The sequence below is a fragment of the Peromyscus californicus genome, unplaced genomic scaffold (assembly GCF_007827085.1).
Source record: "Peromyscus californicus insignis strain IS unplaced genomic scaffold, ASM782708v3 Scaffold_15__1_contigs__length_86483966, whole genome shotgun sequence".
NCBI classification, from domain to species: domain Eukaryota; kingdom Metazoa; phylum Chordata; class Mammalia; order Rodentia; family Cricetidae; genus Peromyscus; species Peromyscus californicus.
Window position 1 is genome coordinate 24,920,217 of NW_026294447.1, and position 27,512 is coordinate 24,947,728.

General features: G+C 45.0%; 2 protein-coding genes across 10 annotated transcripts in view; one reads left to right on the forward strand and one right to left on the reverse strand.

Annotated features, from left to right (window-relative positions):
- Ralgapa1 (Ral GTPase activating protein catalytic subunit alpha 1) overlaps positions 1 to 27,512 on the reverse strand; it is a 253,765-nt gene that overhangs the window by 18,118 nt on the left and 208,135 nt on the right. For 4 of the 9 annotated variants that reach the window (XM_052738556.1, XM_052738551.1, XM_052738554.1 and 1 more), the window contains 2 exons: positions 26,293 to 26,417; positions 16,876 to 18,268 (listed from right to left, as the gene is read on the reverse strand). In XM_052738556.1, the coding sequence (XP_052594516.1) occupies positions 18,120 to 18,268; positions 26,293 to 26,417 (274 nt within the window). In that variant the 3' untranslated portion in view covers positions 16,876 to 18,119. Of the gene's footprint in view, positions 1 to 16,875; positions 19,873 to 22,723; positions 26,418 to 27,512 lie in introns of those variants that run through there. The other 5 variants (XM_052738553.1, XM_052738550.1, XR_008218314.1 and 2 more) reach the window with 5 other exon arrangements.
- Insm2 (INSM transcriptional repressor 2) lies at positions 4,006 to 16,756 on the forward strand. The gene has a single exon (XM_052738561.1). It carries the CDS (start codon positions 13,498 to 13,500, stop codon positions 14,983 to 14,985), a length of 1,488 nt encoding a protein of 495 aa, XP_052594521.1. The 5' UTR covers positions 4,006 to 13,497; the 3' UTR covers positions 14,986 to 16,756.

The window sequence follows — 27,512 nt, forward strand, 5'->3', positions numbered from 1 at the left end:
AAGCCCCTGGCCAAGGCCTACCAGGAGCAGCTAGACAAGCCGGTGGTGCCCCACCCCTTCCAGATCGGGGACTCCGTTTGGGTCCGACGACACCAGACCAAGAATCTGGAACCACGGTGGAAGGGGCCCTACACTGTCTTGCTGACCACCCCCACTGCACTCAAGGTCGACGGGATTACTGCATGGATCCACGCCTCGCATGTGAAGGCTGCCAGGGAACCCGACCCAGCAGGATCCAGAAAGTCAACATGGACAGTGCGCCGCACACGAAACCCCCTAAAAATAAGGTTGGCCCACGGCTCCTCTTCCTCCCCCTCCTCTTAATCTCTGCCTACCCCCAGGGGACTAGGGCGGCAGAGAGCCCGCACCTAGTTAAGAGGCTCACTTGGCAGGTTATCTCACAAACTGGGGAGATGGTCTGGCAAACGACCGCCCTTCACACCCCCTTCACATGGTGGCCCAACTTGCATCCAGATCTCTGCCAACTAGTAGCAGGGTCAGGGGACTGGGACATCCCTACCACTGACCCCATGAACCCCAGAGCACCAGACGTCTGTCAGGATGGTAAGGGAACTTGCAAATGTAGTGACGGGAGATATGGATGTGGTCACCCTGAAACCAGAGCAGCCCTGTCACAACTATCCTTTTACGTCTGTCCCCGGGATGGTAGGGACAGAAAGATGATTAGACAATGTGGGGGTTATGAAAGTTACTTCTGTAAAGCATGGGGATGTGAAACAACTGGTAATACCTATTGGGAGCCTTCATCCACTTGGGACCTCATTAGGGTAAAAAGGGCTACCCAAAGAGAAAGCCACTCATGGCGTCCTCTTACTCAAGGACGTTGTTGGGGAACTGTCACGTCAGGAAGAGATAACACTTACTGGAAAGGGGGGGGGCCCTGTGTAAATTTCACCTGCAACCCCCTGAATATATCTTTTACTCAAAAGGGAAGGGAGATAACACAAGACTGGATTAAAGGTAGAACATGGGGACTTAGACTTTACATGACGGGATGGGACCAGGGAGTCGTGTTTACGATTAGGCTTAAAATCACAGAGCCCTCCGCCTCTATAGGTCCCAACCAGGTTCTCTCTGACCAAAAGCGCCCCTCTTTACCCGCTCCGGCACCCCCGAGGGCTACCCCCCGACCCAATTCGGCCATTCGCCCAAGCACGGCTCCGAATGCCACTATAACCCCAGTCACCCTCCAGCCACCCAGGCCCGGTACGGGAGACCGGCTATTGAATCTTATAGAGGGCGCTTACTCAGCCCTCAATGTTACCAACCCAAATCAGACTCAGGAATGCTGGTTATGCCTAGTCTCCACACCCCCCTATTATGAGGGGGTGGCCGTAGTCGGAAGCTTCACCAATTCTTCTTCACCCCCGTCAGGATGTGCCTCGACACCTCAGCATAAGCTCACAATCTCCGAGGTGTCAGGACAAGGACTATGTCTGGGGATAGTACCCTACACCCACCAACACCTGTGTAATCGCACCCAGGCACTTGTTCCAGGACCCCACTATCTCGTGGCTCCCAACGGGACTTATTGGGCCTGTAGCACTGGACTTACACCATGCCTCTCCTCCTCAATACTAGCCAACATGGCCGATTATTGTGTGCTCATAGAACTGTACCCCAAGATAGTCTACCGTGCACCTGAAGATATCTATGCCCGATATGAGACAGGGGTCCCCCGTATAAAAAGGGAGCCAGTCTCGCTAACCCTGGCCCTGATACTAGGTGGGTTAACTATGGGAGGAGTCGCCGCCGGAATAGGCACAGGTACCACTGCCCTCATGGAAACCAACCAGTTCAGACAACTCCAGGTTGCCATGCATACCGATATCCAGGTACTGGAGGAATCCGTGAGTGCCTTGGAAAAGTCACTCACCTCCCTGTCTGAAGTAGTTCTGCAGAACCGGAGGGGATTAGACCTCCTCTTTCTGCAGGAGGGGGGGTTATGTGCCGCCCTTAAAGAAGAATGTTGCTTCTATGCGGATCATACTGGGGTGGTGAGAGATAGCATGGCTAGATTAAGAAAAAGATTAGAGCAAAGACAAAAACTCTTTGAAGAACAGCAGGGATGGTTTGAAGGATGGTTCAGAAGGTCCCCCTGGCTCACCACCCTCATCTCCACCCTTATGGGACCCCTTCTGATTTTATTGCTCCTTCTGACGCTCGGGCCCTGTATCCTAAACAGACTTGTCCAATTTATCAGGGAACGCGTTTCTACTATTCAGACCTTGGTATTGACACAACAATACCAACGACTCAACCAGGTGGAAATGGAGCCACATCCCTATTCTTCCCCATGAATGGAGGATTCCATTCCCTGAGATAAGAAAATGGGGGAATGAAGGGCCCCAGCATACTTGCTTAGCTTAACGCCATTTTTGAGCAGGGCCTGAAAAGTAACTAGAGGTCAGAAAAACAACTTGTACCCTGGATGAGAGCCAAGTCAGCAGGCGTGTCGAGCTCGGGGAAAAACCACGAGCTGTCCTGAGTTTGAACCTGGCCTCATACGAATCGTCCAATCAGAACCCTGTAAACTATGCTTCCTGCTTCTGTACCCGCCCTTCCGCTGCCCAACCCTATAAAAACCCTCCACTCCAGCCCGTGGGCGCGCCAGTCTCTTCAGCCTCTGGAGGGACTGTATCGCCCCGGGTACCCGTGTTCCTGAATAAAGCCTCTTGCTGTTTGCATCTGACTTGTGGTCTCGGTGTAATCTCTGGGCGAGGGTCTCTCCAGAGGGAAGACTCCAGTCGGGGGTCTTTCAGTATGAAAATTTTTTCAATAAAAAGTTTGAAAAAACTCTATTTTTATTTACGTGTATGTGTGTGTCTATGAGTATGTATGCCACATATGTGCAGATGTCTGCTGAGGTCAGAAGAGGGTGCAGGATCCTCTGTCGCTGGAGTTAGAGGTGGCTGTGAGCTGCCTGACATGGGTCCTGGGATCTGAACTAGAGTCCTTCGGACAAGCAGCAAGTTCTCTTAGCCGCTGAGTCATCTTTCCAGCCCCTACGACATTCTTTTTTAAAAGATTTTATTTTATGTGCATTGGTGTTTTGTCTGCATTCATGTCTGGGTGAGGATGCTGGATCCCCTAGAGCTGGAGTTACAAACAGTTGTGAGCTGCCATGTGGGTGCTGGGAATTGAACTCAAGACCTTTGAAAGAGCAGCCGGAGCTCTTAACCATGAGTCATCTCTTCAGCCCCCCATTGTAACATTCTTAAAGCACAAAAAGATCTGAAAGGACAGTGTTACTAGGCCACCGTGAAGAAAAGATGGCTGGTAAGCACAGAATGCTGCTCTTCCCTGACGGAATTTCCCCGCCCATGATAATCAGAAGATCTGTCTTGACAGATGTGAAGGACAAGAGAGACAGAAACCAGGACCTAGATAAAGGAGGAGGTCTGACAGAAGATCTTCCCCCACAAGACGCTGGGACCCAAGCCTTTCAGTTTTTATTGGTTTAGTCAAATTGCCTTTCACTGAGTCTCAAGCCTGGAACTCAGGTGAAAGCATTCTTCCAGCAGAAGCAAGTTCAGATCCTCTCTGAAATGTGATACCTTCATCCTGGGCCTGAAATCACTGTCCAAACAACCCTTCCCCTGCAAGCTTGATCACATAGACCGAGAAACCAACTCCATCAAATAAACAATAACCCAAAGAGCCATGAGGACTTCAGATATTGGGTTTCACAGCTTCAGACCATAAGATAATAAAATAGGAAGTAGTTGCCCAGCTGCGGAAGGGACTTGCCATTCAAACCTGATCACCTAATTTGATTCCTGGAACCCATGTAAAGATGGAAGGGGTGAATGGATTCTATAATGTTGCCCTCTGACTCCCATATATATGCAGTGCTGTGTGCCCCCCCCCCCCCCGGCACACACACACACACACACACACACACACACACCTGTAATCATAAAACAAAAAATGCAAAGTACATGAAAGACCAGCTTTGGTAACTCCTATGGAGAACAGGAAGACTTGCAAAAAAAAAAAAAAAAGCAACTGCTGGTTCAGACAGACAGACAGACAGACAGACAGAGAGATCACACCAGCCAACAGCAAGACCTGGGATAGCCAGCACCTCTTGGCTTGCCATCGAATGGACCTCTGTGACGGTCTTGAAGACAGCCTATGCTATTTATGTTTTATCGGACGCTGAACTCCACTCCACTGTGACTGCAAGTGGCTGGATGAGCAAATCGAAATTACGTGTGCACCAACAATTAATGAAAACGTGCTGGATAATTCGTAGTATCAAACTGTGGGGATCTTGTTTGTTTGTTATGAGACAGGACCTTGTGTATCCCAAGTTGGCCTCAAACTTGATATGTAGCCAGAGATGACCCTGAACCCATGTCTCCACCTCCTAAGTGCCAGGGGGACAGATTCGTGTTACCATGCTTGGCTTTAAACTATGAGGTCCTCAGGGAACCTATCATGATTGCTAACACTATCACTCTAGGATGCATTTTAAGGTTGATGTTGTCAAATAACAAAGATTTAGGAACCGCCTCAACATGCAAAGATGGATTTTTTTTTTTTTTTTGGTGATGTAAGATTCATTATCTGATGAAAATTTAGATGGATTATTTCTTATCAGATTTAAGCCTGTCTGTCAATGTACCAAGTGGGATTTTTTTTTGTGCATCGTTTCTATAGACTCAAATTTCAATACCTATTATTTGGTTCAATAGGAGATCTTACAGCAGCATAATTCAGTTCTCAGTCACCACACTGTGTCAGCTGTCAACCCCATGCCATGATCGTTCACCGGTGCACAGACACGCACAGACATTGCACCTCATGCACAGGACAGGTGTGCCTCAGGACCAGTGGCTGGCCGGCTTGACCATCGGTCCCCATGCATCTGTTATACGCTCACACTGAGGCTTACCATTGTGATCCTTCCATGTCACCCACACGACGTTTTACAGAAGCAGACAGAATTGAAGAGCAGGAAGTGGCCAGGAGAGACGAAGGCACGATGGAGCAGTGAACAGGGCAGTGCTGCTACAGTCTCTGAGTGGAACACACGCGTGACGGCAGAAGACTGACGGGGTGGGGGTGGGGCGCAGGTCCCGCTGCTGCTCCGAGAAACGTTTCAGAGAAGCTTGGTGCAGGCAAGTTACCACCACCACCACCCAGGAACGAAGCTGTGACAAAAAGCACGAATATGTCCCCAAAGAGAGAAAAACTCCACATGAAAGGATATATCGTGAATACAGGAATGTTTTACAACAGTGAAAAAAAAAATGAACCGTCCAACAATAGATGCCGATCTAAATTTAAGAGGGGTGGGACCAGTCACCCTGACACAGGAAGGACGTGAAGCGACAAACACTACTTAAAGGGCAAAGTGCTGATCACGCTACTGTTGTTTTCATGTTCATGTGCGTACAAATACACGTGGTTTGCAAGTGTGTGTCGTGTTTGTATGTGTGTGGGCACCCACGTGTGTGGGCGCACGTGCTTGTGGAGGCCTGAGGTCGCTGTCGGTAATCGCGCTGGATCACTCCTTGTGTTGTTGTGTTCCCTTCTCCCCATCCAACCTGGACTTTGCGGGGATGTCTGGTCCCGCCAGCCAGCTTGCTCTGTGGAGTGTGGGCTGGAATCACAGGCAGGCCAAGACCGCTGGCAGGCATTAGGTCGGTTCTGGGATCTGGACTCTAGTGGACACTTAAACCATGGAACCATCCATCAACTCGGCCCCTCAGACTGCCTTGCTTTTTGACAGTGAAATAAAACTCTCCGGTTCTCAGTGTATAAGCTTTCGTTTTCTTGTGTGTTTATAACTGGCAGCTGGAAGTTTTAAATATTTTAACAGAATTTTAAAGGTCACAGAAGAGCCCTGACTTCCCTCTCAACCCAATATTAAAAACAGCCGGGATAAAGGCACATTACTTTCAGAAGAGCAGCAGCGACTAACACTTACCTTTCCTCTGGTACACATGGGCTATAAACAGTGCTATGGGGTTACGGTTGTGCTAGCCGAAAACCCCAGAAGGACGCTCAGTGGCGAAGAGCACGCACTGCCCTTGCAGAGGTCCCATTTTTATTTCCAGCACCCAGCTTCCTGTTCTGGCCTCCATGGGCACCTGCACTCACCTCCCACCCCAGACATACACACATTTCTACAATTAAAAATACAATGACTCTTAAGCTAAGTTTCTATAATAGATAAAACAGGGTATTTCAGGGTCAGTGAGTTGACACAGTTGTCCTGCTTGAACCCAGGGCTCTACGTGGGGGGGAGAGAACTGACTCCCATCAATTGTCTTTTGACCACCAGACATGCACAAAACAAATCAATGTAAATATAATGGCTGACTGTTAAAAATAAAAACATTTCAGATATACTGCAGCTAATCTATTTTGCCACTGCTCAATCTATGTATGCACACACATGTAAATATATACCAATAAATTAAGTCTGTTTTGTTTTGGAGACAGGATCTCCAAAGGCTGATGTACAAGCTGAGAGGGACCTTGCACTTCTTATATTAAAGATTCAATTTTTTTTTATGTGTCTGTGTGCCCATGGAGAGCCAGAGGTTACTGGCTCTCCTGGAGCTGGTTCTAGACAGCTATGAACCCCGATGTGGTGCTGGGATGGAGCTCGGCCCATGTTGTGGACTTCGAACATAGAGTGTTCAACCACACAGCATGAGTGTAGCGTGAGTCAGGAAACCACAGGTGGTGTTCAGGTGGTCTAAGGTCCTTTTATTATCAAAGAAGGATTCTGCTTGATTAGAGCGTTATCTAGTTGTAAAAACCAGAAAGGAATGTATGTGAAGGTTTAAAACTGGTTAAGAGGCATTGTATGTATAAGAACTGGATACTAATCTAACAAGCCAGAAAAGAGGAGAGAAAAAGAAATGTAATTGGGCAAATGCAAAGCCTTTGGAGAGAGGGCAGATATCATTCCAAATAGGATAGCCATTAGGCACAGGAAAGGGGCTGAAAGTTCAGTTACGTTAAAACCATCACTGGCTAAAAACAAAAACAAACAAAAAACCATAGGGACTGTTATTAGTAGGACTCATTGAAGACGTAATGGTAGAGAAAGGTTGAAAATGAAGATGTGTACCTTGGAGACAACAACCGAAAGAAAGCTGATGTGTCTCCCAAATGAACCAACCAGCCAATGCACTTGACGGCAGAAAACCTTCCTGCGGACAATGAGAGTTGATGGTGGTGAACGGTTCAGCCAGCTAAACAGATGTGGCTTTAATTAATATGAATCTTGAGACTGTGAGTCTTGAGACTGTATGCAGTAGAAGTTGAGAGACCACAAAGAAAAATCTGTAACTTGCCACGTGGGGCCGGCACCTAGATACACTTCCCTAGACTTGGCATGTTTAGTTGCAAAACACATACTCTTTTCAAGCGTGTGAACTGGATCTTAGTGTACATATGCAAATAAAGACTGACAAGGCCTTACTCCCCCAGCCAGGCGATGCTTTCATCAAGGGTCCAAGGTGCTCAGGATGCTTGTTCGGAACAAGCATACATACATTATTTGTAAGACAAAGAGTGGACTGGATTGTCTCCGCCCTTGTGAGTTTACACCACCAGCTATGGAGACTTGGATTCCCAAGACACATGAGACCATGAGCCAATGTTGCAGAGGATTCTAGTTTATCTCGTGTAATTCTATTCTATATATTGCAATGCCTAATTGGGAGCCAAGGAAAAACATTTTAAATTTTCCAGTAAATGGCAGTGCTAGGATTCAAACCTGAGGGTTTTTTTTTTTTTTCCTGTGCAGTGAATCCATTTCAGAAAGTACTTATTCTCTTGAGACTGGAAGGAAGGAGGGAAGGAAGTATGCTCACAGGAGAATCTGTAATAGTATTTGGGAGCTATCCTGTACACACTGACAAAGGCTTTAAGTACCTGTGATGTGGGAGTGCTACACACCGGGCACAACCGGTGTGTGAGCTGTCTTGGAAGGGGAAGACTGTGTCCCGGTAAGGCTGGCTGAAATGACCCAGCAGGCACCCTGCACACTGGAAACGAAGATGCCTCTCCTATGTGACATCTTACGGCACTGGAAACCCTTTCCTGTGAGTTCAAGCTGGCTATTTTCTCATTACTTATGGTTCTTGAAATGAATCCGGGTTTCAAAAGGCAGCCAGCCTTTCACAGCCAAGTGAAGGTCAAGTGGTACATTCTCTCCACTCTCAAGTTTTTCAAATGTGCATCTGCTTTACGGCTTAACATGGGAAGAACACTCAGATAAGTGTAATTACACAGTTTTCAATCAATTATTTAAATATATTCAGCATTGTAATGATTAGGCCCACATTCTCTTTTATCATGTCCTATCGTATTTTCTGGCTTGGCCTACTCGCCTCACAGTTCATTTTCCTCTCAATTTTTCCACATTATCTCCTCAGCCCCACAGCTTTGCTCCAAGACAGCCCTTAAACTTACCTTTCCAAAATGAAGACTTGAGGTGGAAGGGAAGGGGGACAGCAGGAGGAGTTGGGGGGATGAAGAGGGGTGTGATGGGATAAAAATGAAGTATATGCATGAAAATGGCACTATCAAACCCATTTCTTTGTATATGAAATTAAAAAAATAGTTACTGGGGGCTTGGGAGACGGCTCCATGGATAAAGCACTTGCCCCAGAAGCATGAGGAGCAGGGTTGGGACCCTCAGCACCTACATAAAAGCTGGGTGATCAGGTGGGATCCCCAGAACCCACATAAAAGCTGGGTAGGCAGGTGGGATCCCCAGCACCCACATAAAAGCTGGGTGGACATGAGCCTGCCTGTAATCCCAGCTCTCTGGAAGCAGAGACTGAATCCCAGGAGCATGATGGCTACCTAGACCCACCCTGTGGGCCATGATCCCTCTGGGAATCGAACGACCCTTTCACAGGGGTCACCTAAGACCATAGGAAAACAGTTATTTACATTACAATTCATAACAGTAGCAACATTACAGTTATGAAGTAGCAATGAAAATACTTTTATGGTTGGGGGTCACCACAACATGAGGAACTGTATTAAAGAGTCACAGCATCAGGAAGGTTGAGAACCTCTGCACTAGCAGATGAAAACAGCTAAAGGTAGGAGAGTGCTTGCCACATCTGAGGAAATTAAGAAGACCAGTGCGGATGGGATAGATGGAGTGAGGAGCAGCGGGGTAGGAAACGTGGTTTAAAATAGTGAGGGTAGGGGCTTGGGGACTTGGTTCAATGGTGAACCACCTGCATGTGGGTTAAATCTCCAGCATTGAGGAAAACCATCCAATTAACCAAACAACCAGGGGCCTGGTTATGAACACGCCAGACACATTTGTAAGTGAGTTGATGTCTTTGGACTTTAAATGTGGTGGGAAGTCACCTGACATTTCCAAGCAAAGGAGCAAAATAGTGAGGTTCCTTCTGCTCTGAAGAGCATAGGGCAGAGGGTGGTAGAGGCAGCAGGCTGAATGTAACAATGGGAAACCCGAGAAGGAGCCAGCAGAGTCAGGAAATGTTCTGAAGGTGGAGATGGTAAGGACTGCTAATGGGATGAGTATGTGGCAGCTTGAGCCAAAAGATTCTGGGGTTTGGCACAGGAATGAGACACCTAGACAGGATTAAGTTTAGGGGAAAATATCGGTATTTCACTATTAGATTCTGGAGCTATGGTTGACTTTCAAGTTCTTGTGATCCATGACCTCTAATAGTGACAAATGATGTTAGTTTTTACAGGACCATTTGTAAGCAGAAGTCACGGGGTAGGAAACAGAAGAAATAAACCTGTTCCTCAGCAAGCCCCAGACAGTCAAGAGATTAAAAAGGACTGGCCCCTGAGCCTGTCTCATATACACCATGATTTCAGGGCAAGAGGGGTCTTCTTTCTTCCAAAATATTTTCCCAATTTTTGAGTTATTTTGCTGTGATGATGTTATATTGTTTGTACAAGAAGTGGGTTTCATGATGGCATTTCCGTGCACATATATAGTGTGTCCTAAATTGCTTTCTATTGATTTGATAAATACCATGGCCAAAAGAAACTTAGAGAGAAAAGGGTTTATTTCATCTTCCAGCTTACAGCCCGTCATGAAAGGAAGTGGAGACCTGGAGGCAGACTGAAGCAGAGGACATAGAAGAATGCTGCTTACTGGCTTGGTCCCTTTGATATGCTCAGTTTGCTTTCTTATACAGTTCAGGCCCACCTTCCTAGGGAGGGGAGCCTGGGCCCTCTTATATCCATCATTAATCAAGAAATGACCCATCGGCTGGGTGGTGGTGGTGGTGGTGGCAGTGGTGGTGGCGGCGGCGGCGGCGGCGGCAGTGGTGGTGCACGCCTTTAATCCCAGCACTCGGGAGGCAGAGCCAGGCGGATCTCTGTGAGTTCGAGGCCAGCCTGGGCTACAGAGCGAGATCCAGGACAGGCACCAAAGTTCCACAGAGAAACCCTGTCTCGAAAAACAAAACAACAACAAAAAAAAACCCCCAAAAACAAACAAATAAACAAACAAAAGACCCCTAGATATGTCCAGAGGCTCATATGATGTGGGAAACTCCGAAAATGAGGTTCCCTCTTTCCCAGGTGACTCTAGTTCATGCCAAACTGACAAAAACTAAGCAGTACAGTGTGTGTGGATTGCACTGGGCTCATGCCCTCTCCTGCCCCCTTTCTCCCCAGGACTCTCCTTTCTACCATCCTTTCCCCTTTCTTCCTTCAGAATTTCTGACTTTAAGTCAGATTTATTCCACAACTAGAGAACTAAATCTGGAGAGATGTTCAGCATGTACGTGTTTTGGTCAAAGTGTTAATGGAGCAGAGGAAGGTCCTGTGTGTTCAAAAGGAGGAACACGTTGGCAGTATTAAGAGAAAGGAGGTGGATACCACAAAGATTTCACACACTTCCTGGGATCCCCCCTCTGTGTCTTAATGTTTTAGTGAGAAAACAGAAAGGATTGCTGGTGTTGAGAAGAACCCTCCAGGTTTCTCCCAAGTGGGAGGTGTGCAGCAGGACCTTTCTTTCCTTTACCAACTTTTCAAGTCTTTCTATTTTTCAACTCTTAGGAGTGCTCTCCATGCGGAAGGTCTACATGGCAGAGCTTGTCACCTCTGTGTCAGGGACACAGAGAGTGTTGGATAACTATACAAGTCTCCATTTGATGTTCGGGGCGTCCTGGGGAAAGCTGCAACATTTAACCCTAGTCTTTTTTGTGATGTATTCTTTTTTTTTTTTCTGATCACCAGTCATGTATACTTTTTGCAGGGCGCTTAAAAGATCCAAAAACTCTTTAAAGTCTTACTAAATAGATGAACATTGCAACAATATTTTGGCACCCTTCCCTCCCAGTGTAAGCATTTTATTCTTCCACAATTGAGCTCTGTAGTACATGAGCACCTTCATGTCCTGCTCTTACCCTTAACGTCATGATGTACTTTTATCTGATGCTTATGGCTAACTCATCACCTTCAGCTTCACAATGATTTCCTTGAGGTAATTTCAGATTATCTACAATCACCAATACTAGATGGTAAACATTTCTTCACAAGTGTTTCCAAGAAAGTGGCAGATTAAGGATGTTTTTTAAACACCCTGGTGTACTCTGCTGTATCATTTCCCAGACGGTTGTTACTGAAGGGGTGGGGGCGGGGAGACTACTGGAGCGTTTGGATAACATGTGGCGATGCTGTTTGGGTCAGGGGAAAAAGCCTTCCTGGCAAGGGTCTATCTTAAAGTATTAGAACCCTTCACCTGTCTTTCCACATCACGAATATTTCTGGGTCATGAGAAGGAAGAATAAAAGGAAGGACTGAGAGAAATTTGAGTTAGAAGTTGTGTCATACATAACGGACATGTTAGAAATGATCAACTTGGAAACCGAGTTTATCAACCTGCTTAGGATCCTAGCATTTTAATCATTCAGGATATGAATTTTGATTGCAAAATATCACACTTACTGTACACGACTCCATGCTCTCTAACGGGAAGCACCCTAACTGCTGTTCTTAATCCAGTCCTTAGAATACAAGGGGACTGATCGGAAAACCCGAGAATCTAGTGTGTGTGTCTACTGTAGGACTTATTGCTCAGTGTGAGAGTCAGTTAAAGAAGTAGTTTGAAGTTACAGGTATAATAGAAAGGTATTGGAATCTGCAAGGCTTTGGCTTGAATTTGTACTGTGTAACTCTTGCTAGTCATCTGCTGTCTTTCTGGCTTAATCTACCTATTGCGTAGAGTAGACATCTTGCTGGTGTGTGTGTGTGTGTGTGTGTGTGTGTGTGTGTGTGTGTGTGTGTGTATCTCTTTCCTTAAGCAGTGTCCTCCATGTAAAATTATTTCACTGACGGGACTCTTAGCCGGAATTCCACTATAACTGTGCCCGATTCTCCCGCCAGTTTTGTTGAGTGAGGAGCACTGAGCACAGTTCTTTCTCCTTCCTGTTCTCACATTACACAGGTTTTTGTTACAAAGGTTGGCACCGTACCCCTGCCGAATACTGGCTAATTATTTCACTGTTCAGTTAGTATCACAAACTTTCAAATCTCTTCCGGTTCTTAACAACAACCAAGTGCCGGGCTGGTGGCAGGGGGCCAGACGACAATCTGTTGAGTTTGGTCTACCAGAACATCTTTTGCAGTTGTCTCTTGTCATGTCCAGGGAAGCAGATGCGATGCCGATTCTACCAGCATTTCTCACTCAATCTCCTCCATGCTAAACAGGCCAGTTAGGCAGTAAGTCATGTCTCTGGGTAGCTCAAGTGGAAAGTGTGAACAGAGAAACCACTTTATGTGAGGACAGCCGAAAATTAGATCCCTTCCCCTCCCCACTCCTCTTCCCCCAGGGGAGGAGGCACTTATCAGCCAAGAGCTCGGTGCCCGAACCGTGCAGCGTCCTGAGCTCCAGAGGTTTGCCAGCACGCACGATCTGCGGCGCCGAGAGCCCTTCTCCCCAGATGAATTCTCATAGTATCACAGACGCGCGCAGTCCGGATCGATACTGGATGGCAGACGTGCTCCCGCCGTCAAGTGTAGGCACAGGGCGGTGGATTTCGCCGCCCCGCAGTTCGCTCGCTGCTTCTCATCAGCTCAGTCCCGACGGAGGACGGTTAACCCGTTCCCGCACCGACTCCCGCCCTGTCGCGGCGGCCGTCCCTCCACTGTCCTCCCCGCGGCGGCCGAGCCTTTCAGCCCGACGCCCCGGCGCGGGCTCGGTCGGCTCCCCGCGCCTGGCGGGCTGGTGGCGCCGGGTTCCCCAGCGCGCGGTCCCTGGGGGCTGGACAGGGCGCTCCGAGCCCCTCGCGCCCGCTCGTCTTCCCGCGTCTCGGTCCCGGTGCCCCGGTGGGCGAAGGCCCCGCCCCGGGACCCGCTCCCACTCCTGATTGGCCGGCGCAGCTCGAGGGGCCCAGCCCGGCCCGGCCCGGCGTCTCAGCTATAAAGCCGGTAGCCGCATGCCCGGCCCGGCCCAGCCCGCCTAGCTCCGGGGCTCGCCCGCGCACCCGACCCACCATGCCGAGGGGCTTCCTGGTGAAGCGAACCAAGCGCTCGGGCAGCTCCTACCGCTCGCGCCCGACCGAACCGCCTTTCCCGCCGCCGGGTCCCCGCGCTGCTGCACCGCCCTCGCCCGACGAGCCCGCCCGGGGACGGTCGGGGTCCCCCTGCCTCGCGCCCGCGCGGGACGGCGCCGAGTGGGGCGCGGGTGGCGGAGACGGCCCGGGACCCAGCCCCGCGAGGCCGGCGGGCCCCGAGCTGCGCCGCGCGTTCCTGGAGCGCTGCCTGCGCTCGCCCGTCTCCGCCGAGTCCTTCCCCAGCGCCACCGCCTTCTGCTCCGCGGCGCCCGCGGCCGCGACCTCGGGGGAGCAGTTGGTGCCGCCTCGGGCCGCCGTCCCCGTCTCCGTCCCCGCGCCCGCGCCCGCCCCGCAGGGTCTCCAGCGCCGCGGCAAGGGCGCCCTGGGCTGCGTGTCAGCGGCGCCCGCGGCCGTCAGGAAGCCTAAGGCGGTGAGGAGGCTGAGCTTCGCAGACGAGGTGACCACGTCCCCGGTGCTCGGTCTAAAGATCAAGGAGGAGGAGCCCGGGGCGCCGGCGCGGGCTCTGGGCGGCGTCCGCACGCCGCTGGGGGAGTTCATCTGCCAGCTGTGCAAGCAGCAGTACGCGGACCCCTTCGCGCTGGCTCAGCACCGCTGCTCCCGCATCGTGCGCGTCGAGTACCGCTGCCCCGAGTGCGACAAGGTCTTCAGCTGCCCCGCGAACCTCGCCTCCCATCGCCGCTGGCACAAGCCACGTCCCGCGCCCTCCTGCGCCGCGAGTAAACCTCCCTCCGCGCCGTTGACCCCTCCGGACCCTTCCCTGGCATTGGGCAAGGAGAACGGCCGCGTGCTGCGGACCGACGATCAGCACCCGCAGGCCCGGGACAGCTCCGGGGCCGGTCAGCACCGGGACAGCGCCACTCTCCCAGGCCTGCAGGCGCTGGTGCACCCAGAGGCAGCACGATCGCAGGTCCCCTACTCCGAGGTGATGCTCGGGCGCCGCGGTCCCGGGCCAGGCGGTGCCAGCGCGGGGGCGACAGCCGAGGTCTTCGTGTGCCCGTATTGCCACAAAAAGTTCCGTCGCCAAGCCTATCTGCGCAAGCACCTGGGCACCCACGAGGCGGGCCCGGCCCGTGCACCAGCCCCGGGCTTCGGCTCGGAGCGCACAGCCCCGCACGCCTTTGCGTGCCCGCTTTGCGGGGCGCACTTCCCGTCCGCGGATATCCGAGAGAAGCACCGGCTATGGCACGCTGTCCGCGAGGAGCTGCTACTGCCCGCCTTGGTCGGGGCTCCATCGGAAGCGGGCCCCGGAGGGGCGTCCGACGGTAGCACGCAGCAGATTTTCTCATGCAAGTACTGCCCATCCACTTTTTTTAGCTCCCCGGGCCTGACCCGGCACATCAATAAGTGTCACCCCTCAGAAAGCCGGCAAGTGCTGCTGTTGCAGATGCCACTGCGGCCTGGCTGCTGAGGGGACTGAGGCCTGGCGAGATTTCGAGAATGGCTTGGAGAAAACAATATGGGAACTCCTGTGGGGCTTTCTTCATCTTGCAATTTCCTCTTTCCTTCCCATGCCTTCCCTCTTAAAACTCTCCCGGTCACGATCCGCCCGGGGAGAAGGCGGCGAGATGTAAAACCCCCTCTCTAGAGCAGGTATGTATCTGGCATAAAAATCTATGGTCAAAGCTGACAGCTTTAAGTCCTCATTTCCCCACTAAAACAGGACATCCCTTTCCTTAAAACGATGGAGACCCCAATGAATCCTCTATGGTTTGTAGTTCCTATGGAAAGTCGCAGTGAACGCGTGCAAGTCAGTGTGTACACAAGGTTCTACCTAAAGTGGTAGTCGCCAACGTTTTTCTCTCTTGCCACCTCAGGCACTTAGGTCGTTTCTGTCTCAACAGGGTCAGATTTCTTGCCTTGTATATTCTGTGAATCAAGCTATGTGACTGATGCCAAACTTGCAGGGAAGGAGGACCTACCCTTGTAGACAGACAGGAATACAAGAGGATGTTGCTGTCTGGTGTGAAACTTTCTTTCCTCATTCGGATGTATTAGTTCCTCTTTAAAATTAGGTTTTGGAGGTGGGGAAGCTGCTGCTTAGTGGGAAGGAGTTGGTGTGCTCTCTCAATTATTTACCTGTTTTATGTGCTGCACCCAGGAGGAGCTACTTAATTTTTTTCTTTACATAATTTTTTTTTGAAATACCATACTCATTCCTAAAGTTTGAATGTTTTAGAAAGATTTAATTCCAATTATGTAACGATTATGCTGTAAATCTGCTGCATATTACATCAAAAACTGTTCAACTTAAGGAGGATGTTAATACCTGTAATCCACCATGGAACTGAATGTCAATTCACTCAATATCCTATATTTCTTTGCAGGAGCAACGTTTGAATTTTTTTGTAAATCATATTCAATGTATATTCTGTATCGATTCCCTCAATAGCCAGAGTCTGGGACATTGGCTGAGCGTTGTCCAACAATAGATTTGTAAGCTGCTTCCGCCAAATAAATGTACTGCGTAGACTGTAGCTGTTTTCGTCTGTTTTGGAAGTGGTTGAACACAGTGTATTTTCAAAGGCACATCTCTTACCTTCCCAATACCAGCATTCAACTTTGGAATCTTAGGGACTTATCTTGACAGAACACAAAGGCAGGTATACAAAGGATGGTATACCTTGCAAAGGACTATAACAGTGCTGAATTGCAAGTCGAGCTGCACACTGCAGCTCCATGGAGGAGAGAATAGGACTGTTTTTGTTGGTTTTAAGTCTACTCAATAGTGTTACCTGGAGATAACAGAAATTATAAATGGTGACTATTTTAAGTCTGTATTTTCTGTTTATCTTGTTACATGTTATCAATCCAATAGAAATACATAAGGAGTTAAGTTTGATTTTCCTTTGAAAAATTCTTCCTGTCGGCTATGGGAAACTCAACTGTTTTAAACACATTCCTACAGGATCTCTTTACTCATTTGATTGTTTTATTTATGAGCATTAATTAAAAAAAAGCAAATTAGGAACTCTAAAAATTTACTAAGAAAAATTTGGTAGAAAGTTTTATTCCTGAAAGTATATTAAAAAACACTAAAAATTTCAAAAGTCAAATGTCATGAGATAGATGCATTGATTTTGGTCAAGTTTCTGTCCAGACTTAGGAAGTGGAGGACTTTCTGTGCTCAAATGGACAGTGGGAGGACTTTTGAGAAGTACACTGGGATGTTTCTGAAAACAGAGTTTATGTTTATTTTTTCATGATTAGCTAAGCTGCCCTAGGGGATATGTTACCTCTCCCAATTACACAGCCCTGCTGCTTTTAAGTCTGAAAATACATGAAATAGAATACAATCATGGACAGGAAGTGTGAAGAATATTTTATTTTGTTTTATTAAATACCATGTCATCTTTTTGTCCCAGTACAAATCTGTAGACACTACATGAATGATACATAATTTATATTCTGTGGTTTGTCAGGATGATGTATTTACACATGCAGTTGGTATCAATCATGCTACATTTCCTTAGGAGATGCCCATGTTAAACAAAAGGGGGCAGCTTATTTACTACAGGAAATACTTCTGGAGGTGGGATGCATACCAGCCTGCACCTGCAGCAAGTTTAGTACTACAATATTAGATTCAACTTAGACTCCTAGGTCATGTTCCCTTCTTTTTAAACAGTACACATAATTTGAGCAAAACATTTATATGAGAAAAGTCTTCCACCCTTCTCCACCACCTTCTTTTTTGGTACTTTACAAAGTACACAGACACACCAGGATAAAGGGGTCAATAATAAAGGACCACAGTCCCCAAACAGAAATGGTAATTAACAGTGATGCCACCTGAAAAAGCAGAACACAGTTGTTCGGAAGCTCAACAGAAATCAAGTTCAGCGGTGATTTTCCCAGTTATTCAATGTGTTGTGTTGTCTTTTGCACTGCCGAGAAATGACACGCTGACCTGGGCAGAGAAAGCTCAGCTGGAATCGGAGCTGCTGCATGGCCTTTAGAGTGTTTCTGTTTGGAACATAAACAACCTGTCCACATCCTATGTAACGAACTCATGTGCAGCTTTTGCTCTAGCTTTATAAATACTTGTATTAATTTACATTTGTAGGGCTGGGCTGTAAAGGGCAGTGTGCTTGCCTAGCATGCTTGGGATGCTGGCGTCCGTTCCCAGCACTACAAAAAAAAAATGGTTACATTTGTAAAAACTATGTATTTATTGAATTACAAAGTTGTAATGAGGCACAATAAATAACACAAGACTATCTGTCCAATTATATCTTGGCTCAACATTAATCATGAATTGAAGGCAGCACTACTTAGACATGATTATCTAGGAAGGTGAAGAGTATGGAATAAAATTCAATCCCCTCAAAATACAGTAGCACGGAGTGTGGAAAAAAAAACCTGAACTAAATAAATAGTCCAAATTTAAAATAGTAAGTTGCAAGTTACTTTAAGTCCAGTGTTTTCTCAAATAAGTGTACAGGAAGGAACATGAATGTTATGGCAAACATGAGGCCTGAAAGAGTTAACACTACGTTTGTGCCAGGGTGGCTACTGCTGATCACTGCTGGGCTGTTTGTCTCCTTAGGATTTATTGGCTGAGCCAGAGGACCGACGCAGCTTCATGGACATGCGGCTTTTGCTAGTTCGAGGAGACATTGGAGAGGCCAGGTCGGCCCCATCTACCTGTGCTGCTGTGGGAGCGTCACTGGGTAGACTCTCTGGGTAGGATCCTGCAGGAGAGAGTGAGCATGTTAGTATTCTCCAGTCTTTCAGACCGTAACGACCTTTCTGCTGCTATCTGGAGCAAGATCCCAACCCTTCACAAGGACTTCAGAAGTTAAAAAAAAGCAATTCCCAGACTTGCTAGTCCCCAAAGTTTACTAATATATTTGAACCCCTGTGACCTGGTGGCTCATGCCATATTTTTAAAAAAAGCACCAATCCTCGTGTCCAGAGCCAGCACCCTGGAAAAAGCAATGGGAAATAAAATCTTTGGGTCTGAAAGACCAGGGATCCAAAGCACCGCCAGCATGCAGGGCAGGGCGTGGGAGGTGGGAAGGAAGAGCAGCTGCACTGAGCAGCCAGAGAGCATCTTCTCACTCCATGATAGGCTCCAAACAGGAAGGTCCCCAGGAGACCATGCTAGTACATAAGGAGGTTATAGAAGGAGCAGACAAATTCTTGAGAGAAGGAAAAAGATAGGAATTTTCATTTGAAAGCCAGTCAGATAAGACAAATCGACTTTAGAACATGTCTTTAGACATAAGTAATGCTTCTGTGTTCATTTTGTGTTTACAGTTAGCAGCAGAATTAGTAGACACAGAATTGTAAAACAGGCGAAACAAAGTCAAATAGGAAAATCCTGTATCATTTACAGGGCACTTCTTCCAGAGCCTCACTGACACTTTGGGCTTGGGAATAATGATGCTAGTATTTCTATGCAATGAAACACTCATGCTTAAATTGAAGATATACGTATTTGTAAGAGAAAAACAAAAATGCTCAATAAGTACAGACCCTACTGAGACATCTTAAGAACATATCCCCAAAGAATTCTTCAAAGTACTTTGAAAGGCCAAATGGTCTAATTATACTTAGGGACAGACAGACATTTCTAAGCGACATTCGCCTGTCACTTGTACCTGTGTACTGCCTGCTCAAAGTATCTTCTCCACTATTTCTTTCCTAACCAGATGAGGCTGGCCTACAAAATAAAGCAGGAAGTTTGTTTTGTTTTCTCTCTCTCAAATTTACTCCTCCCAATGATCTGAGCTGGCTCATAGTGGACACAGACTAGAATACTCAGAGGATGCAAGTCCACAGCCTACTTAGAGAAGCCTGGCACAGGAGTGGGGAAGAGAGCGAGGAGCAGTCACTGGGCTCCCTGGTGCCGTGCAGGCGCTGCTGTGTGAGGAGAGATCTTCCCTCCCAGCGCTGCTCCCTTGAGGGCCAGCATCTCTGGACGAGGGTTGGAAGGAACAGAAGCAGCAGTGCATGCTTTCTGTTGTGAAGGAAAAGTGCAGTAGCGAGCAGAGTGGAGAACAAAAGGGAAGACAGACACAGACGGGAGGGGGACTGTGCAGGTGCTACAGGCGTTACCCAAGCAACGGAGAGCAACCAGGTTTGTATTCCGAACACAACTGGCATGCAATGAGTTAGGGTGGTGATGTCCCACAATGGCCAATGCTCCCAGTTTGGATGCCATACTTACCAACTAACAAAAACAAGTTCAAACAGGAAAAGAGAACAGGAAAAAAGTCTGTGAGAGAGCCGAGAAACATCTCCTGTCTAATGTCTTCACTGCACTGGTTGTCTTACCCGTCAGTCATAAGACCTTTAGACAGACAGTGTAATGAGGTAATAGCTACAACTGTTTACATTTCATGGATTAAAATGAAAATTTCAACTCCTTGCTAAACTAGCCATTTTCAAGTACCGAGTCACACCTGGTCAGTTGCCACCATCTTGGATAGAGCAGACACGTGACATTTATATCACCACAGAAGTTTTACTGAAGAGAATTGCTTTCAAGCATCCCAGTTAATTCTTAATCCTCAAACCCAGTACTAGAATGAAGAGTGTTTGGAGAAAACCAAAATGTTTCCATAAACTGTTTTTGTTGGTTGAAACTCTTGAACTCTTGAAGGCAGTTTGACAATGAGAACTCCTGTTTTTTTTTTTTTTTTTGGTTTTCAAGACAGGGCTTCTCTGTGTAGTTTTGCACCTTTCCTGGAACTCACTTTGTAGACCAGGCTGGCCTCGAACTCACAGAGATCCGCCTGCCTCTGCCTCCCGAGTGCTGGGATTAAAGGCGTGCGCCACCACCGCCCGGCCCTGTTTTGTTTTTTTCCCACTACTTTTTTTTTTTTTTTTTTGGTTTTTCGAGACAGGGTTTCTCTGTGTAGCTTTGCGCCTCTCTGGAACTCACTTGGTAGCCCAGGCTGGCCTCGAACTCACAGAGATCCGCCTGGCTCTGCCTCCCGAGTGCTGGGATTAAAGGCGTGCGCCACCACCGCCCGGCTCCCCACTACTTTTTAATGACAGTAAAGACGCCCATCTTTGGGCATCAGGGTGCATATCCCACTTCTCTATTTAGAATGTACTTTCTTCAAAACCAGCCATTCTGCCATGTCTTCTCTACTGCCTCACAATGTGGCCAGAAGAACTTTAGGGAGGCACTACGTAATGAGGTAGCTAGTGCCACCTTAAAATGATGAAATTTCATTTCATGCAATTAAATGAAACCAGCCGAGTCAGGCTGGTGTAAGTCTCATGCTCACACTTGTGCAGTTGACCCTCGGAGTAGACTCAGCGGAGCCCTACCCCAGCAGCTCCCAGGAGCAGGCCTCGGCTTTGGATTTATAAAGAAAACAGTCATTCTTGCTATCCCTGTCACAACCTAGTCTTTCCTATTATTGATTTACATCAGATGAGTAATGAAGATGTGACTAAATTATTTCTGTCATCACTGTATCCTTCCAGGGTAGCTTAAAAAGTACCCATGGCTCCTATGGCCGTGCACTAACCCGATCAAAGTGTTCCACAGATGGGTGTCTACGTTTTGACAGTACAAGCTGGTATACTGCGTGCTGATTACTATAAACCATCGTAGATGATACCATGGATATGACTTTGGGAGGCTCCACAGACATTTTAAAAAGGAGTATAAATGATTCTTAAATTTATTTTGGCTTGGTTTATACTGTCTGCTGATAAGCATGGCCACTTTAAAACTTCCTACAGTTAGTGTCTAACAAAGCCTGTAAAATACTGTAACTTTGAAAGCGACTTCAGTTAGATCAACTAAGAGACAATGTGAATATGTCAGAAAGAATGGGGCTAGGTACTTCTGGACTCTTGTTTTCTAATAATAATAATTATGTATTTACATTTAGTTATTTATTCTGTGTGTATGAATGCCATGGGGCATGTGGAGGTCAGAGGACAGCTTGTGATAGTCACTTCTCTCCCTCTACTATACGATCCCCGGGGATCACACTCAGCTTGTCTGGCTTGGTGGTAAACACCTTACCTGCTGAGTCATTTTGCTGGCCCACCTCTTGCTTTATGAATGGTTTCATCTTGGGCAAGCTGACTGCAGTCATTTTCTTATTTGTGAGATGGAGACAGTAAGAGTTGTGGAGACCAGTCAAGTTGTGGAGATTAAGGACTATGTAGCAAAGAGCCTGCTGTGTAGCAGGTACAAAGTGAGCATGGCTACATAAAGGCTGTCACAGAGCCAATAGGAGACTCTGAGTCAGAACAAGGAAGGGTAGAAAACTAGAAATAGTTTTGGATAAATGATTACCTATGCAATATACTCAGCCAAATGCGGAGAGTATCTGTGACGTACATTTAGGTTTAATTTTCAGAAATTAGAGGGTTTATCCTCATTTCTGTTGAAAGTGCTATAAAATACATCCTTAAAGGTCAGATTACCCTAACAAACTTCCTGCTTTAATGTCATTTACAGAGTCAATGATTAAGATCACACAGACACAGCCCCAAACTGTCATAAAGGAAGTAACACACTATTCTAAACAAATTGTACAGAAATACAGGCAAACAAGTGATTTCATTTTAAGCACTGAAAAACTACTGCTGGAGACCTGAATAAACCAGGTCAGGCTTCTTGTATTTTCTCGCCTCCTTACAAATGGGAAAACTGGTATAGTACAGATTGACTTGACTTCATGTAGTATAAATGTCAGGACTACAATTTAAATCCAGATCAGTCTGATTTCAAAATATACTTCTTCCTTGGCAACCCTAAAATTTTTTAAAGGATTTTTCAGTGGAAAAGTAGAGTTCTACAAACACAAATTTCTAATAGTCTCTGAGCTGTAAATGTGATGGGTACTGAGTAATTTCTCTCTCTCTCTCTCTCTCTCTCTCTCTCTCTCTCTCTCTCTCTCTCTCTCTCTCTCTCTCTCTCTCTCTCCTCTCTTCTCTCCTCTCTCTCTCTCCCTCACCCCCTTCCTCACCACTAGCAACAGTAAGGGGCTGAAGGACCTAATGGCAACTGTGACATTGACACCATGAGCTCTGAAGGCAGGCAGGGTCAGGGTACATGCTGACCTCCACTTGTGAGGTGGTCCTGGTATCATTTCTTTCTCCTTTTAAAACTGCATAGACAAGCTGTGAAGATGTAATGAAAGGGTCCACATACTACAGTACGCACAGTGTCTCATACTCAACTATTTATTACTTTCATTACCAAAGTTTTACATTCAAATGAGTGTTCTATATGAAAACTGAACCCAGTAATTATTGCCACAAATTATGCTATTTAAGTCAGTTTTATCTACTGGTTAATAACATAAAAGTCAAATTTCTAAGTTCAAGATACTGAAAAAGAACACATTTGCCTGTCTACAAGTTCAGACTAATCCAATGACACACAAATTTGAATAGGAATCTTGTTTTTTTAAAAGAATCAAACAAACTTATAGATTATGCTAATATATTGAAGGAAACTGATTTTTATATTGGCACTTATAACCAGTGTTTAGTTTTTTTTATATAAGTATCTTCTGAAGGAGCTAAAATATTTTCTTTTAGATTATTTCACTGTCTGGGAGGAAAGTTTAAAATAGTGTTTAAAGGACACTGAGCTTAACACACCTAAAATAATGTCTAATTTGGGTGACATGCCCTCCTTAAAGATTCAGAAAGAAAGACCCAAAGGCCACACATCCTAACCTATCTACATATGGCAACACCTAGCATGGGAATGAACAGCAAGACTGACAGTTTCTAAAGGCAATTATAAAAATGGTGTATATATAGAAATATCATGTCCATACATGTAGATAATCAGGTTATTAGTCAACTCCTTAATTGTTAAAGAATAGCTAAGCTGCTGAAAAAACCAAAAGAAGGTAGTATTAGAGGCTAACATGTAATTCCAGATCTACTATACCATATTTATGGTTGATATAATAAAAATACATAGTACTAGAATTATGGGCATATTTTTAATGCTGAAATTGAGAAAGACTAAGTAGTATTTATTGTACACAGCAAAGTAGGATTTTGTTTCTCAATAACATTGTATAATTTTTATTACAAAAAAACCCCAGGAAAATGCTGAAAAAACAAGGCAGCATTAGGGAAGTATGAATTTTTTGAATTATCACTGAAATCTGGCCAGGAACAAGGATAATTTTATTTTCAAATTTACAGTTTAAAGAAATATGTTTATATATATATAAAAAACTTTTGATATTTTCTACATTCATGCCTGATGAAGATAAGACAAAATTTCCTGTAACTTTTTTTTAAAAAATAAAGGACAAGAAAAATTTAATAATGTTTTAATGTAGTTATGGAAGATCAACATTGTGTGACATCACAGTATTTCCCTCAATGACCTTAGGGATAAAAATAATTTCCCTTAGGTTATCAGTCTAGTACCACAGACAGTACATTTTGAGAAAACACAGTTATGTAATTTATGGGTCAATTATGGTACACTGAAATCTTTCACATCTATTTAAATAAAGTTACATGAAAAAATTTTTAGATTTAAATGTCATCACTATTAGCCGATTACTGTTAACCAGTACATTTCAGATGAGGCCAATTATATAAATACACATACATGCCCCCTACCCCCAGTTAGGGAATGAGCTCAGCCAGGGCTCTGAGTCTGGTAAACATACATTCTATCACCGGGGCTATCCTTCCAGTCCCCTATGAATATAGTTCTCAATACTATTCCACTGAGTCTAAATACAGTGTATTAAGAGTTGGTTACAAGGAATATCTGCATATTAGCATTTTTAAAAACTTAATTTCACGTATATCACTATTGATTAGTATTGTTTTATATACACAGGACATCTAAAGTTGATTCTCAATTGTAATAATCCATTTCCTGAATGGAGCAAACAAACTTTATAATTAAAAAATGAATTTAGCTACGTGTGCAGGTTGGTGCGAGCCTATAATCCTAGTGTTTAGAAGAGTTCAAAGCTAACCTGAACTATATAGTAAGACTCTGTGTCAAAAAAAAAATCCAATAAACATTATACTATGTCAGTTTTGTAAAGAAGCAGTCAGGTCCAAATTATTATTGAAATACTTACTTCAAAGTCTCTCATTTTGACTTAAAGTATAAAGGATTATTTTCTATGTAAGAGGTGAAATATGACAGGAGAACAAAGATTTGAAATGAATGGAAGAAAAATTATTCTTCAGGTACTGTTTTGTAATTATAGATTTTACTGTGTTGAACTGAGTACCATTCTGATAAGAATTTGTCATAACTATAAAAGTCTTTAATATAGCCTTCCATCTTATGAGATGGTCTCGATGAGTAACGATGACAATACCCAGGTATACATAACCAATTTTCATTTTGCTGTTCAGTAATTCACCTTTGATACCTTTCCTTTCTTTTGCCTTTTTATCTTAATGCCAAACCGATCACTTCTATATAGTGTCCATCTATGAAAGTGAATCTTACACTTTTTATATTATTTTCAAAAGATTTAATCTTACACGACATATTTTCTCTTTGCTAGGTCTATTAGTTGAAAGGTTTCTAAGTTCTTTGGTAAAATTATTTTTCTGATGGCAAATTAATTATTTATTAAAATAAAAGATTTAATTTCATTAATGAAATTTCAACTGAGAATTATAATTCTATTTAAAAACAGATTAGTTTAAAAATTGTTGTGCATTTAAATTTATCTGATATAAAGAGATATATCTGATGTAACAAGAGTGAGAAGTAGTTTATTTTGGCCAAGTTCCTATTATGCTCTTTCTGCTTCCCCTGGACATCACCACAACACTCATCACTGGATTTCAGGGGCCTGGTGCAGTGCAAGGCACACAGAGAAAAGCCAACGATGAGTCCAGATAGAATGTATTACAAAAATACAAAGACACATGATGTCAGTTCAATACAGCTACTTTTCATGCTGAGAAATAACAAACAAAAGAAGTCAATATAACAGGGTATAACTAGTTTCAGTCAAGGAGTCCTATCATTAGTTACTTTATCCCCAAACCATGTTAGTGTTTCATGCAGACCTGGGTTAGTTAGTATAATTCTGGGGGAAAATTTAGTGACAAAGTTTGAAATGTTTAGTATGAACCAGGGCAGTGTTAAGTCTGCTTACTGTCTGAGTTACAAGCACAGAGCTTGCTAGTTCTGGAAAAAGGGAATGGGAGAAGAACAAAAGATGCTTTGGTTGACACTTTGTCTTACCTTCAGATAAACAGAACTGATACTTAATGATCTAAAGAGGGAAAATAAAATAAATGAAACAATCATAAGGAGTGCAAGATATTACAGAATAGGAAGGCCACGAGTCATTTTTTTCTGATTTCTTTAAAATTAGTTAATTGTATTAATGCAGTACCCTCTTAAAATCTTCCAACATTATAACAAAATTTGCTGTACTCAATGCTTCTAAATCTAGACTGGTTTAGCTTTATTCATAAAGTGAGAGATGATGACACCATTATCTTTGGTCATAAAATTTGATCCTCTTAAGAGTTCCCTCTGCTTTGGAATCTCATGAAACACAAGAGTCAGTAACTGTGATGTGGACCATGTACTTTTATGAAGGTTACTGGATTTTTAAAGGAACCACATTCAGATAAAAAAAATTTATAGGCCAAACTCAAATAGCCATAAATAATATATTTCAATGATCAGAATTTTCTTCAACAGTATGTAGAAGAAAAGGGTATTGCATTTTGAGTTTGTGACAGGAGTCAGTACTTCTGTTTACTCTACCTGCATCAGAAGGTAAGTGATGGTAGGGCGCTGGAGAGAAGACCTGTGCTGCAAAGTCTTCAAACGTCGTTGGCTCTAAGTGGTGCTGGACTATTGTCTGCAGGTACCGTGCTCTCTCCTCATAGCTGATTCCCTTCTGTTAAGGGTGAACTGAGATGCAGTGTACATTATCAACAAGCACATTTTATGAGAGGACCACAAATGCATCCTTACTTAGTGAACTGTTTCCTGTTCTTACTACTAAAAGTGCCCCTTTTTAAAGTATAAAAGTCTACTTCTTAATGGCAGTTTATTTCTCTTGACTCCATGACAAATGATAGTTTAACAGGAATTTACTAGAGAATAATTGTAATACTGGTTTATTATTAAACAGTTTGAGAAAAGGTTCAACTGTTAGCTGGTCAGACTGAGCCCTTCTTACCTTGTTAATCAAGTTTCATCTGCAGATTTACTCTCAAAAGTCATTCAATAAAATTATACTGCGCTTAAAATACTATGTCCCAAATTCTCCATTTTTTATTTGTAAAGACTTTTGCGAAATTCCTACATATCTTCTTCATTTTTTAAAGTCTCTGTATTTGCTCAACAATTGCTCTCATTTTGAATGGAAGGCTACTGTTGCTATAATCCTCGAATAACTCCATGCCGTTAAGATAAATGCATAGCTGAATCTGTGTGTCAGTAAAAAATACCCCATCAATTACAACACTGAAATTACAATTACAACAAGCAGGAATATTTGCAAAGAGTCCACAGGACTCCTAAATACTGTCCAACAAAGCATCTACAGGACACTGACACTGCTAGAGAGAGACTGGACTTCCCTCTCAGCACAGATTATTCCCTGATACTATTGACAAGCAACCAGTCCCTTCAAGTGTTGTTGCTTTTGAACAACCCACTCCAGGCTTCCTGTTTCAGCAGGTCTGATTGTGTTGTTAGCATAGAAAGGGCAAGAAAGGGAGAGAATATTTCTGTTGTTCATGAAAGCAGCTATGGAAATGGCTGTCAAAGTGTAGAGCAGCAGGCAGCAACAGACAATTATCAGGAAAAAGCACATGCCGACTTCGTGTCGTACAGTTCCTGAACTGAGAAACCACCTGACGTTTCTTCTTCAGGTCTAAGTTCTCCTGCTGTAGTTGGTGAGCGGTGTTGATATTTAAACAAAGACAATGAAAACGCATACAAGACATTTACATAGGACGGTGAAAATTCACCCA

Excerpts from the sequence above, each read along its gene's own strand:
- Insm2 (XM_052738561.1), top strand. The coding sequence starts at position 13,498 with ATGCCGAGGGGCTTCCTGGTGAAGCGAACCAAGCGCTCGGGCAGCTCC.